General features: G+C 41.0%; 1 protein-coding gene across 14 annotated transcripts in view; it reads left to right on the forward strand.

Annotated features, from left to right (window-relative positions):
* Positions 1–13764, forward strand: part of l(1)G0196 (inositol hexakisphosphate and diphosphoinositol-pentakisphosphate kinase) — an 85469-nt gene that overhangs the window by 45055 nt on the left and 26650 nt on the right. For 8 of the 14 annotated variants that reach the window (XM_055071078.2, XM_055071077.2, XM_055071080.2 and 5 more), the window contains 4 exons: positions 434–556; positions 4590–4634; positions 6686–6807; positions 7429–7541. In XM_055071078.2, coding sequence (XP_054927053.1) covers positions 434–556; positions 4590–4634; positions 6686–6807; positions 7429–7541 — 403 coding nt within the window. The remainder of the gene's footprint in view (positions 1–433; positions 557–4589; positions 4635–6685; positions 6808–7428; positions 7542–13764) is intronic. The other 6 variants (XM_055071082.2, XM_055071083.2, XM_055071090.2 and 3 more) reach the window with 4 other exon arrangements.

Here is a 13764-nt window from a genome sequence, read left to right on the forward strand (position 1 = left end):
GCTGCCTGAGCAAGTGCTGCGGGCGGGCCAGGATCATTTTTTGCGGGGGGGTGTCGACGGCTCGTCCGAGGCAGGGCAGTCACGGTAGGGAGAGTGGTTGGATGGAGCCGCGCCGCCGGGTTTTCCCGCCACCGCGAGGGAAAGCCAACTTCCGAGGGCACTTTCTGCCGCTTGACGTTCGATATATCGGGAGTCACTGCTTTTTTTGTTCGATGTAAGCGTAAATTTTGCTATATATACTCATTGTAACTATACCGTGTCCAGAAATTGTTCGATATATGGAATAATTCGATGTAAACGGGTTCGATATAGTCGGGTTCGACTGTATCGAGGTTTGACTGTATGTGGTATTGTAAAGCCTGTATAGATAGTTATTGTTGACCTGCTTTCTTTCTTCTTCTTACAACTTCGGGTGTGCGTTGTTGCTCCTCAGACTACCCTAGGGAGCCCTCACTGGTACTCATCCTGAAGTGGGGGGGTGAGCTGACGCCAGCAGGCCGCGTGCAGGCAGAAGAACTGGGCCGAGTCTTCAGATGTATGTACCCAGGTGGACAAGGTACGCTTGGCAGCTCGGTCTCGTTGGTACTGGCACATTGCTAACCCTACCAGCACGAAGCCCAGCGCCCTCACTGTTTGATCCCCACTGCATGTGGAAGCCGACGATTGCACCCGGGGTCAGATCAGAACGACATCAGTGCGCCGTTGTTGGCATGTCATTGTCCCTTGCCCAGAGCAGCGTTTCTTAAAACTCTTCATTTTCACTGAGTTCCTCATCTGCTTATAGGTCGTGTAATTACCCAGCCTTGATTTTGCACGAATCTGCGCCAGCTTAGCTCACCAAGACTTGCAACTTTTTCATGCAAACACTTTTTAGGGGGTGCTCGTTCTGTTTCATAAAGAAAGAAAGCACTTTAGGTCAGTTAGAGTAGATGACAGTCCTGTTAATGTTCGAGTGGAATCTTGCAGCTAGTGTAATGACTTGAAAAAATTACCAGTGGTCTAATTATCATAACTGACTAGGTGACAAGGGTGGAAAAATGAAGGTGAGTGCTGCAGAGGGTCAGATGGCGCAGTGAGAATATAAAATTTTCAAACATGAGGTGGGACTGAGGGAACTGGAAACCTGCCAAGGTGGCTCATTGGCTATATCTTTCTGCTACTAAGCATGTGGTCAGGGGTTCAATTGTTTAGGTTCCATGCAGGAACACTCACATACTTAGATTTAGGTTCACATTCAAGAACCCTAGGTAGCTGAAATTAAACCGGTGGCCTCCCTCCACACACACACACTATGGCATCTGTCATAGTATATGAGCTACATTGTGACATTAAAACACCGGGATTTTATTTGTTCTTAAGGTGTATGTAGCTGGAGCTCTCTTAGAAACAGCGTATTAATGATGATGAGAGCAAAAATCTTGCAGTACTGTGATAGCATAAAGGGGTTCAAAGAAACCTGTGATGTGGCCCTGGGTGCATGCTATTGACTGAAATAGTACTCCATTTTGGCCCTTGTAGTTGTAGCTCTTAGTGGATGCCGCCCCTGAAATTCTGCCTTTAGCCGTAGCCCACATGTGCGAGTGACCCAAGTACTGTTCCTATAGACCTGATTGATTTGCATTCACTTCTTTTTTTAATTTTTTTCCCAAAGTGTGCCGGTACTACAAGACCGTTGTGTTCGCTTGCTCCTTTCCGACATTCACCTTGCTTCTTTGAACTACTGTATTTACAACTAGCCAGATTTCTTAACAGTATCAGACTTAAAGGGACACTGAACAGGCATTCAAATTTGAAGATTTACGATGGTTTGAAAGGCTGCCATAGTATAATTCAGCTCCTGAAGTTATTTGCTCGATTGTGCATATAGCAACACTGCAGTCACCATTTAAATTTTTATCTTAGCTCTGCCCCATTCGCGCGGACAACATTAACACAGGGGTCACGTGAGCATTCTATTCGAATCATGCACCTCCCCAACACCCATGATGACGTCACGATTGTCTTCATAATCAGAGCCCGTTAATTGACCCACGACATCTCCCACAGACACTGCTGCTCGTCCTTGCTAAATGAAAGCAGCTTACGGTGACTTGTGGCCTGTTAAATTATGCTTTTCATATTTAAGGGGTGAAAAACTATAATAATTCACTGAACGCTCACTTTTTCTGAAAAGTACTTCAGCTGCTTAAGGCATGAACCAGTTCTAACAGTTTATTTACTTATATTTTCTTGCATAATTTTTCGCTAGCACTAAAGCAAATGTCTCTTCAAGCCACTATATTTTCTTGCACATAGGTCTTTTAACCCTTTGAGGGTTGTATGTTTGCTGAAAATAAAGTCCTCTCCCTCATGATATACTTTCTATTGCTGATTGCATAGTATAAAACTGCGTTTTCATCATAAGAATATTAAATTAATGTAACCATGACATCTGTCTTAGAACTAGCTCTGTATTGAAGTTTAAAACAAAAGACAAGATTATAAAAGCTCTTACTGATCCTCAGGAGTGGCCAACGCCTTTCAGTCATTGCCTTGTCTCAATCTGGTTCAAATTTTCGTACTCACAATCTGTGCCATATATTTATGTCGGCAACATTTTGGGGTTGGTTTGCGGCATTGTACGTGTACAACAGTGACCATCAAAGGGTTAACAGAAATTAACGTAATATCTTACTGAGGCTCGAGCCTCTGCCTTTATTTGGGGGCAGCTTGTTGTGTGAACCCAAATGCAAGTTATACATGCTTCATCTGTCAGCTTTTAGTGAACTGGCTATAACAAGTTTGTAACATGCCTCAGATGTATGAAAATACAGGCTTAAGCAAACTTTGATCACTCTCTCACTGCTTTTTGGATGAGACAGAGGGATTGCCAAGTTGTTAGATTAAGTACGTACTTATCATTTCATCTCTGTAAATAGTCCACAGAATAAGTGACAGAGTTCACCTAATTTAATAGCCTTTAAAGTAAATACAGTACTGCATGAGTCTTTGTTGTGTGTTCATGAATTTGTCAAACTGTGTCACGTGTTTACGATTGTTCTTTTGTTTGTTTCGAAGTGTTGTCATCTTTCCTCCCAATTGCTGCTGAGGCTTTTGTTACTGCTGATGTGTGGTTGTCATTCTATGTGCATTTTTTTTTTTTTTTCTTTTGCTTGTTGTTGTGCTACTGCAAGGCCTTTGCTACTCACCAGTCTGATGCAAATTTAGACTTAATGCACCTTGTTATCTTTTTACATAGTTCATTAATAATTCACAACCCGCTGCATAAATATGCTTGCATAAGCTTTTGTAACAGTCTCGCAAAATTCTATTATAGAGTCACTTGCATCTTTCAAGCTCATGCCCAGTCATTCTGCATGTTAGGTAACTACAGCAGCCAAAAAACTAAGCTTGAATAATTGGTAGGAATAATTTATTAATCAGCTGCACTGATGCCTTTGTCAGGTTGAGTAAAGCCACTGCATCCCACATGACCGCAGCTGACTCCGAGGCACATAGTCAGCTTCCTGTTGCATCTGTACTGTTAGGAAGTTTTGCAGGGAAAGGCAAAATTACATTCACCCTCTCCAGAACTTTCTAGTAGTACTACCAGGCATTCAAAGGTCATGACATGATGCTCATGGATAGATGCTCACATGTCCAACTTAAGATCGTAACTGAATGTGATATCCAGCAGCAACAGGAGCCACTTTACCTTGACAAAGAGCTATCTCCAAGCGGTTGCAAAGTTATTAAGGGGCACAGTGACCTTATTTGACTTTTGTGACTTCAATCAATCAGTTCAGGAAAAGAAGCTAATTGTAGTTAATGAGCGAGAGGATTAAGGGGATCCGAGGGGCTCAATTTTTTATTTGTCACAAACATACAAAGAAACGTAAATAAATGTTTCATGGTTAAAGCATACATCAGCTTTGGCATATCATTATATGGATTGCACATCAGTTGAGTTACTTTTGCTCTCCTTGTACATATCACCATGTTGAGCAGCTTAGCTTAATAGAAAAAGTTACTAGAAGTTTCCTTGTGAGTGCTCGAGCTTTCAGGAACATTTTCATATAACGGCAGAACATATCTTATTCTTTCTTCCTTGAGAAAGAGCTTTGTCACTTTTAAAGCACTTGATGTGGTTTATACCAGCCATGACAACGCTATGGCATTCCGCTATCACGCACAATGAGATAGGTTCAATTCCCAGCCGTGGCTGCTGCATACCAATTGATGCAAGCTGCAAGAACACTCATGTGCTTGTATTTAGATGTGCATTTAACAAACTCCAAGGGATCAAAATTAATTTATTTTGTTTCCTCACAGCCCACAGTGCACTTTTGGGATGTAAGCCGTCGAGTAATGCTTTTCTCCTTGGTCCCTTTCACAACATGTAACTTGTGAAGAACAAATCAGATAAATGAATAAAGACTCCATCAATAAAATAATTAACTTCACATTACTTGGCAATGCTTTGATAGCCGGCAGTTAGACGGTGAGCAAGCGAGGGCCCTGCATTGCGCACTACAAACTTTTTCTACTTTGCCAGCATTTGTTTGAAATATTCAGTTGCTGCTTGTTCTCCGCACGCCCTTCGTGAATAGTGGAATGCCATCAACCATTCTCAACGGCTTCAATCGAAGAAACGAGTGAGCATGACAAAAGACCTTTCTCATGCTTCCCTAGCCTCAATAATGCCAAAGTATCTTTACGCTTAGTGTCATCTGTTTCTTTTGAAATATGTCTAGAAATTGCTCTTTAGCAGTGATTAAATGTTGTCTTTTTAAAACAATTTTAATATTAAGCTTGTTCTCTTTGACCAGAAGCTGTCTAGATGTTACAGTAGATAAAGTTGTCTGCCAAAAGACTAGTACTAACTACCAGCGGTCGTTTTTGTCGAGTAGAGGTAGGTTTTCATGGTGCCATACTCTTGTTGCTAGAGGCAGGTCACGAGTGCATCTATGATACCAAATCACTTGTGTGTATCATGTCTATAAAGCTTCCTCAGAAGTTTGAAGGAAGCATTACGTTTTGTATACTTGCTGTTTTCGTCTAGCTTGCATTGAGTGCCCATGAGGGGGCACTCAATTTGCAGAAATTGATTGTACAACTTTAGGGAGCATGTACTTGCATAAAGATTTATACTGAAGTGCTTTATTTTGCGACAATGATTGACTATTTAAAAGCAGATTAGGTGTTATGCACTTATGCACAACCTAAATTTGCCATATTAGTGATCTCAAGTTTCCTGAGGCATCATAAATGCCTACTGCTTCAATATAGGGCCAAGGCTAATGTACACTTATAGTGCAATAATCATAACAAAGCTTTGTGTTTTTCTGTACATATTAATCTGCCTCTAGGTCATAGATTCTTAGGCATGAGAACATGGGTAGTTGAATCATTGTTAGCACACCATGCTGTTTTTCTGTAGTTTTTTCCTCATTCCTAAGCAGTTTAGTATTTTGTTTTTCTTTTTTTCCCTTGTTTTATTGCAACTTCCTGGAAAAAGACTACTGTCTATAAATAAGATGTCATTCCCTAAAAGTCAGTCATGTTGGCAGGAACAAAATAAAATGAGTTATTTGGGCAAAAGCCAATAGCAAATTTTCTCGTGCAAAAACTGTAGGGCAAATGCTTTCCCTAACCATTTTTGGCCCCTTAAGAAAGCATATATTCATTCGCAAGTAATAAGCGAGTTCAAGACATCAACAAAACAAAGATTTGATGAGCTGTACTTGTTGTCGAAAAGTATTTGACAGAAATCGCTTTGTTGAGTGAGATTTGTCATTTTGTGGCAAACTTTAATGGCACAGAGTGATATAGACAGGAGTGCTGACTCGCCTGATAAGGTGTTCCAACTTGTGTCCCAGAGAGCCAGCCACTTTGAGGCTCAACTCACAGGTGGCTCACACCCAGAGCAGCGTAGCCTGCAGTGGGCTTTAAGTGCTTGTCCTCTCTTTGTCCTTCCTTTTTTGTGATCGTGTTTTGCCGCTAAATTCATTACTGTTCGACATGTACCAACTAGCCCAACAAAAGGTGCTACTAAAGACAAGGTGCCTAGCACCCTGGAAAACAGAGAAAACATAGTATTGTCAGGAATGTTTCAAGCACATGGAAAAGCCATGGAATTGACAGGAGATCTTTCAAAGAAATTCTCTCTATCAGGGAAGGACAAAGTGAAATTGACGCATTCACGGGATTCTGTGCATTGGCCTCTGCCCAAAGAGTGACTCTACCCAAGAAATTTCTGATAATAGACTGCATTTCTGAGACAACCGCAGACAGAGTTGTCATCAGGAAAGTGTGAGCAGAAGTTTTAAGTGTTGGTCAGGGATGGTTAGCCGGATTCTTCTTTTTTTCTTTGTTTTCCTAAGCACTAATGCACAAATTGTTGTTGTCGAAGCTCATCAAGCTCTACCTCTTAGAGTCTGTCACTTTTTCAGCCACTGAAATTCTCCTCACATAGTTCAGAGAAACATGTAAAAATTGGGGAATTCAGGAAGAGTTACTCACTAGATACGTTTCAAGAAACCATACCGTCAGCCGTATTTACATGACCACAGGGTGTCCGACATTGTAGCCAGGAATTTGGTCTGACTGTGTGCTTCCGTGACGTTGAGAATGGTTTTTGTCTGGACAAACCACTAGGGGGCTACATTGTGCTGTTATTATTTTATGATGCGCTGACCGACTTTAGGTGAATATGCTGGCACTCGAGGACTGGGATTGCTGCGGCTCCACAGCACCTACCGCCATGACCTCAAGATATACGCCTCAGACGAGGGCAGAGTGCAAATGACGGCTGCAGCTTTTGCCAAGGCAAGCACAGGATCCTTTTATATATGCATAGTGCTATGTAATTGTAAAAGATTGCAGAGAAGGGCACATTAGGAGGGTGTCTACCATCCAGGAAAAACTGCAAAACCTGTAATTATTATGGGATTTGTCATTTCTGAAAAATTCTGTGGAAAAGAAAATGGGGACTGCTCACTTCAATACTTTGAATTGAAGAAAGTAATGCTTAAGATAGTCATGGTGAGGATAAGGGTACATTTGAAACTTTTCAACTGAACCTATGCAATCTACAATAATGGTGCCTTTTGTTGGTTTTGCAAGTATTATACTGGCTGATAGATTGGGATATCATGAAGCACACCATTAGGCCAATCCTGATAGTGCATCCCAAATTTTACTGGTAATTGTTGTTGAAAATTATGGGCTGGCATAGTAACCTAGCAGACTATAGCCCACTATCTCTTATGCCTAAACTTCCAGTGTCATAGACTGCCAAAGAATTTTTATAAAAGGTCAGGGAAAACCTTCAATAATTAGGGAACTTGAAAATGCCACTGTAGTAGACACCCTGTTGTAATTGTGATTTTTCTGTGCTGAAAGTGTGTTAACAGCTGGCTTGAACAGAGGAATGTTGTCTGCTATTAGGGTCTTCTGGCTTTGGAAGGTGAACTGACGCCGATTCTTGTCCAAATGGTCAAGTCGGCAAACACGAATGGGCTACTGGACAACGACTGTGACTCCAGCAAGTATCAAAACATGTGAGTTGAAAACTTTGCTATGGTGGTAGGAAGGAGATCTGTGAGGGGGTGATCAGTTTCATTTCTCACTGACTATTAAGCTCTTACTGCTGTTTTACTGGCAGTATCCAGTGTTCACTGGCCTGCGGTGTTACTCCAAACATTTTCAAGTTCCACTAGGTTGTTGAATTCTGTCATGTTTATGTTTTGAGCCAATCAGAGCTGTCCTGTCAGCCAATCAGAGCCGATAAGATGGGCAATTTGACAATGTGGCAGAATTTGACAGTGTCCCAAATAGCACTCACGCTTAGGGTTTAGGGGTGACAGGCTCTTATGAGAAGTTCATTGTGATCATTATCATCTGCATTCTGGTACATAAAAATTTGCTGTCTTCATAATCACCAAAAGAAAAAAGAAAGAAAGGCTATAAGGTGTTTTTGAAGCATGACCTCATGCCACTGTTTACGGCGATAGTTAAATGGTCACCCCGCTTAACTTTCGGAATGACTCATTTTTATTATTCGTCATTATGGCTTGTTGCTATTTGTACCTTGTTTCTGTGGTAACCTTACGCATAGCATGAAATCAGATGGGGAAACAGCTTCCACTCATTGCAGTTGCACGGCCGCTTTACTTGAGTTGCTTTATATAATTTTTTGTCCCAACAGTGTGCGCATGTATTAACACGGCAAGCAGGGCAAGTTGGTGATTGAACGTGTCCCTAAGGGTGGGCAGCGCAACCTGGACAAAAAACAAGAGGAAGTACACAGTATGAGCGCACTGCGCTCGTATTGTGTACTTCCTTTTGTCTTTGGTCTGGGTTGCGCTGGCCCACCCCTGGGAACATGTGCATGTAGTATACTTAACATGCTTTTTTAGTTCAGTTGTAGTATAGTCACATTCATTCTTTACAAGATGATGGTGCATGCTTACTTCCATTAAAATCGCTTTCGGGTTGCCTTGCTTTGGAGCCATTTCATTGTGCCCTTTCAGGGTGTCTGCCAACCGGGAAAACCGGGAATTCTCAGGGAACTTGAATAGTCTGGAAATACTCAGGGAAAACTAGGGGAATTTGTGCTTCTATGAGGGAAAATTAGCTGTAACATTATTGAAAAGGAACGAAGGTCGTGTTAATGCTGGCTCCAGTAACAGGAATCGCAACGAATCGCCATTGACGCCGTGGCATCGGCAAGAGGTATTGCCAGAGTAGTTAACGACCGATTTTCCAGACGCCCGATTTTCAAACATGCCTGATAATTCGCACGGCCTTGCGGCACCACCACGTACTCCATATAGTCGATGTATACTGCTCTGACTGCAGGTCTGAAATGGCATTAATCAAAGCCACCACCCAGGGGGCCTGGGAGGTCCCAAATTCCTTTACAAAATAAAGTTTTTCCCTCCTGCTCCTCCACCGCCGCCATTTTGATTATCTCGCCGCCTCGAACCGGCACTCTCGCACGCAGATCCGCTGGCAGCCGTAGCCACCACCGCGGCAACGTTAGGCCTAGCTGCTTCTACGTTCGATATTAAGCTTCTTGCCGTGGGATGCCGTGTTTTTCATTGAAAGAATTCGCCGCTGTCAGCTATGGCATCGACTCCGCCTTTGTAATGCTCACGATTGGCTTCGAAGCTCGCAGCACAGCGCGTTGCGTAATGCCAGTCTCCGAAAGTTAGCTTTGCCTCAGTACAGCAGTGTTACGCGGTGAAGCATAACAAGCGTGGGAAGGGGCAATTGTCACGGGATACAGTATGTATTACTTAATTATACACGCGTGCACCCCCGTCTCCTATCACAGTACGAGCACCGATATGCCTAATAAGTGTACTGGCAGACCTTAAGAGCTTTTTAGGTCGTGTCTGTGACAATTTTAGTCCTTAAGGGCAGTTAAAGACATCCATTCATTTTTTTTCGGACTGCCCGATTTTTCGGTTGTTTTTGCGGCCCCTAGGGAGTCCGAAAAATCGGGCGTTGACTGTGCAACTGACCAAGAGGTTGCTTCAAATGATCCATGGGATGAACGCGTGGCAGAAGGAGGATGAGAACAGAAAGGACCGACGCACTGAGGAATTAACAGGAAAGGAAGCGTGCCGCCACCTCTTTGAAGGAGCTTGAGCTCAAAAAACAAAGTGTTAGCTGACGCCGAGATTCAGGTGACCCTCATCCAAACCAAAATAAACTCTTTAAAGCAGTGAAACCCAGCACTGAGATATTGTGTACGGGCAGAGAGTATGTCAGGGCAGTAGAGGTTGACTTCCCAGCTGCTGAGGGAGAATCTTAATTGGGACAAAGTTCAGGCCTCATACCGATGAACTTGCTATCAGTTGATAGAAATAGCTCATATTCAAAAATATTTACTTATGTATGCATCTCCTTTTCATTCGTATTTGAAAATGTTCGACTCAATTTGGAATGGGTTTTACTATTTTTCTCGCTATGCATTTTACTAACACCTTCCTTCTGTTCTCTTTTTAAATAAAATAGATATTACTCCTTACTATTCAAACTGGATTAAGTAATTTTTTTTTGTTTCAACATGCTTACTAGAGAATGACAGCATCGGGCAACATGGTGTCAGCCTGTCACATAAAACAAAGTTCTGGCTCATTCAGGAAATCTTGCAATGGTGCTCAAGGAAAAGCTGGAAAACTCAGGGAATTTGGAAATGTCAACTTGGTAGACACACTGCCTTTGAAATTACTTTTGCATTGATGATACTACGTAAATATCAACATACAACCTATATTTGTGGTAGCAGTGGGGTGAGGTTACAAGAAATATGCTTCCACTAGAATTATTTATTGCTTCTTAGTACATTGTGACTGTTAAGGATCCTGAGGAACTACTTAAAAATCCTCCATACAGGTACCTGAAAGTACTATGGAGGTTGTGAGAGTTAGCTAGGCATGGCACATGGTCTATGGACAAAGAGACATATGTAGAATGGACAGAGGGCCATAAAATACATTTTGACTTTGGTTTTCACTTAATGTGTGAGCATCTGTACATTTCTTAAATTTTTAATGCAAGATGTCTGCATATGATTTTTCATTGAGAGTGCATTTGTACCGTTTATTGAAGCAGTCCTATATTAAAGGGACACTAAAGGGAAAGATGATTCCTTCTGCACCAGTAAATTACCGTTCTACAACACCAAAAACACCACTCTTACAACCATAAGACGTTTGGTAAGCCATAGAAAGCGCAAGAACGAAATACGGGGGGTGACGCCTGCTTAATTTCCCGCACCTAGTGGTTGTGACGTCTTGGATTTTGATGGTATTTTCTAGGGCCTACTAATTATATATAGAGGCACAGGTTGACTACATTGTGTTCTAAAGGAACCAAATATTAAACATGGCAAGTTTCGGGAACCTTTACTCAGCCAACGCGGCCCAAATGCGGAAACATACTTTGGAATCCCTGACGTCACACTGACGTAGCGGCGTCGGGGTTTCGGCGCGAAATTCAAATACTGATACTTGGACCTTCATTTCCTCATCTAATAATCGAACAATTTTTTTTTAAATGACTGCCTGCAGGGTTCTCAAAGAATGCTTCATTAGTCTAAACTGATTTATTGTTTTGCCTTAGTGTCCCTTTAAACAGCTTTTGTGAATGGTTGGAGCCACATGCCTTAGTGACATGTATGTAAGATATAAAAATGTTGCTTAAATTGCATGTTTGAAATTAATTGGGTTTAGTTTGCCGAGAGCTTGTAGAATACAGCAGTGTTGAAGTTTATGCAGCTAAACCTGTTTTACTTTCTTGGCAATTTGAAGGGGTACAAAAATGATACGTAAGTAAGTAACATGCGACATCACATAGGGCTCAAGGTCGACATGCTGTCTGCTGAGCAACATCAAATCATGAATTCATATTTTGCTATAACAATTTAGACCATGCACCATGTGCAAAGGAATTTGATGTTGTGGTTGTTGAGCGATATGCAACATGTTTTCATGCAATTGTGCGCTTGCTACTATGACACTTTTAGAAGTAGAAACATTTGCTTCTTTTGGTCTCAGTCGGATCAGTCAGTACATATTCTAAAATTTCACTTTAGAAAAAAGAGCTTATACACTTTTATGATTTTCTTTTATGCAGTATTTTATGATACGAAAGTCATGCCAAGGTTTGAACTTGGTTAATTTCATCAGTCAAGAACTTTACCTTGTGCACCTTTGTTTCTTATTCATATCTGCTGCACGCTGTGATGACATTTCGTTGTAGCACTGAAATTTGTTCTGACATCAAGCCAGTTGATTTGCAGAAGCTCTGTTAATGCTGCACACAACTTCGCATTTTTGTAAGAGAAAGAAGAAGGAAAAGAAGAAAAACCTGTTTACTATTGCACATCATCATTCCCTACAATAAGTCAGTCCATCGCAATGGTCATGTTTCTGTCATTTATTTGTCTGGTAAGGCTATGCTGGTGAAATTGATGTTATCACTTCATTCATCAGCTAGTTAGGGTGTAATTTGTTACTCCTTTCATTCTAGTGTATCATTTCTAGGTAGCCAGGAGTTCTGGCAGTAACCTTTTGACTTGGCTCATCCACTTTCATAAGATTACTTTTATTCACAGAGTTAACATATGAAAAAATTCATGTCTGATCATAATCTGATTCCTCCTTACTCTTGCCTCTTCAGAAAGTATAGGCATCTGCTGCGATAGCTTAGTGGCTATGGTGTTGCGCTGCTAAGCTCAAGGTTGCACTTTCGATCCTGATGTAGTGACCTCATTTCATTGGAGGTGAAGTGCAAAAATGTGTACTCAGACTTACATGCACTTGAAAGAATCCCAGGTGGTCAAAATTAATATCGAGTCCCCCGCTAAGGCATGCCTCATAATCAGGTCATGGTTTTGGCACGTAAATACAGCATAATTAAAAATAAGCAAGAAAATAGAGATTCAAGATGCATGTCTCTGTTGCATTACTATGCTATGTTCTTTGTATCACTTGACTTGGGTACTACGAATTCTTTTTTTTTTAATCTTTTTGTTGGTCTTTTTTCTTTTTACTCTGTGCAGCTAGGATCAAGCTTACAAGATATATTATGGCTAGTTCAGACTCTTTTCTAGTAATTACAGGAGGGATGCTATTTGAAAGTTACTCATCGAATTCACATTACAGCACTCAAAAATTGTTGTGTAAAGCATTTGTTGACAGAACTATGTACCGCCACATACCTCTAAGTTGCAGTGCCAAAGGAAACAGATATTAAGTACTTCTGAGCTGTTTCCTGTAGCAGTTGTGCTGTTCTAAACATTATTTTGTGAAAGCTAAGCTTTGCTTATGCTTCCATTCTATGCACTTGAACGGCCCCAATGTTTAGCTTGTATCATCATAATTTAAAAAACTAACGAGTGTATGATGACAGTTTAATGATACGAAGGTGAAAAAATGTGGTTTCTGTTTTAATATCGGACACTTTGTCATCCAGTTCTTACATAGTTGTGGACGGCATAATTGCCTTCTCTGCATGGTTACCTAGTATATTTTGTAGTGTTTAGAGTTGCATGATGATGATGATGATATTTGATGTTTTATGGCGCAAGGGCCAGTATGGCCAAAGAGCGCCATCGAGTTGCATGAATGCACCATTTTAAGAAAACTCAGACAACTCAATCATTGTGGGAATAAAATTCAGTATGTTTAATATTAGCTGTTCTTTGCTGAGAACTGATACTTGTGGCTTCCTGTGTTGTGTTTATTCTTCTCCTATCTCAAAATTAATTTATTACTTGAATGTGCCATGTAATTTTGGTGTTTACATGTTTGAAAAAACAGTTGTGATTGTTTAAGACTTAGGAGCAAATTGGGACAATATTTTACTTCTGACAGTTTCTGTAGGTAATCGAAATGACTTGCTCTGTCGAAGGCTCACATAATCATGAAATGATAGAACAGGGAGCCTTTTTAGAGCCCTAAAAGCAACTTCGGGGCTTCATTTTCCTTTTCTGAAATGTTTATCTACTCTTTTGTTACGGTGCCTATAGAAATCGATCAATTTTATCTGACAGTTTTCTTTACATGTTGTTAAACATTTCCATTGAGTTTTTTTTACTAGCAACATCATGCACCGTCTCAGATTACAACTGAATTTAAGATATTTGTCGGATTTGACAAGTTTTGGCAGATTGGGGAGTTCGGGAAAATAAAACTTCTACTGGGGGTATTGCTGAAATGAGCCTCCAGCATTCCTAGCGGTTCAATAAAAAGATGCAAAATTTCCACT

Source organism: Dermacentor andersoni, chromosome 5, assembly GCF_023375885.2.
Source record: "Dermacentor andersoni chromosome 5, qqDerAnde1_hic_scaffold, whole genome shotgun sequence".
Classification (NCBI taxonomy): domain Eukaryota; kingdom Metazoa; phylum Arthropoda; class Arachnida; order Ixodida; family Ixodidae; genus Dermacentor; species Dermacentor andersoni.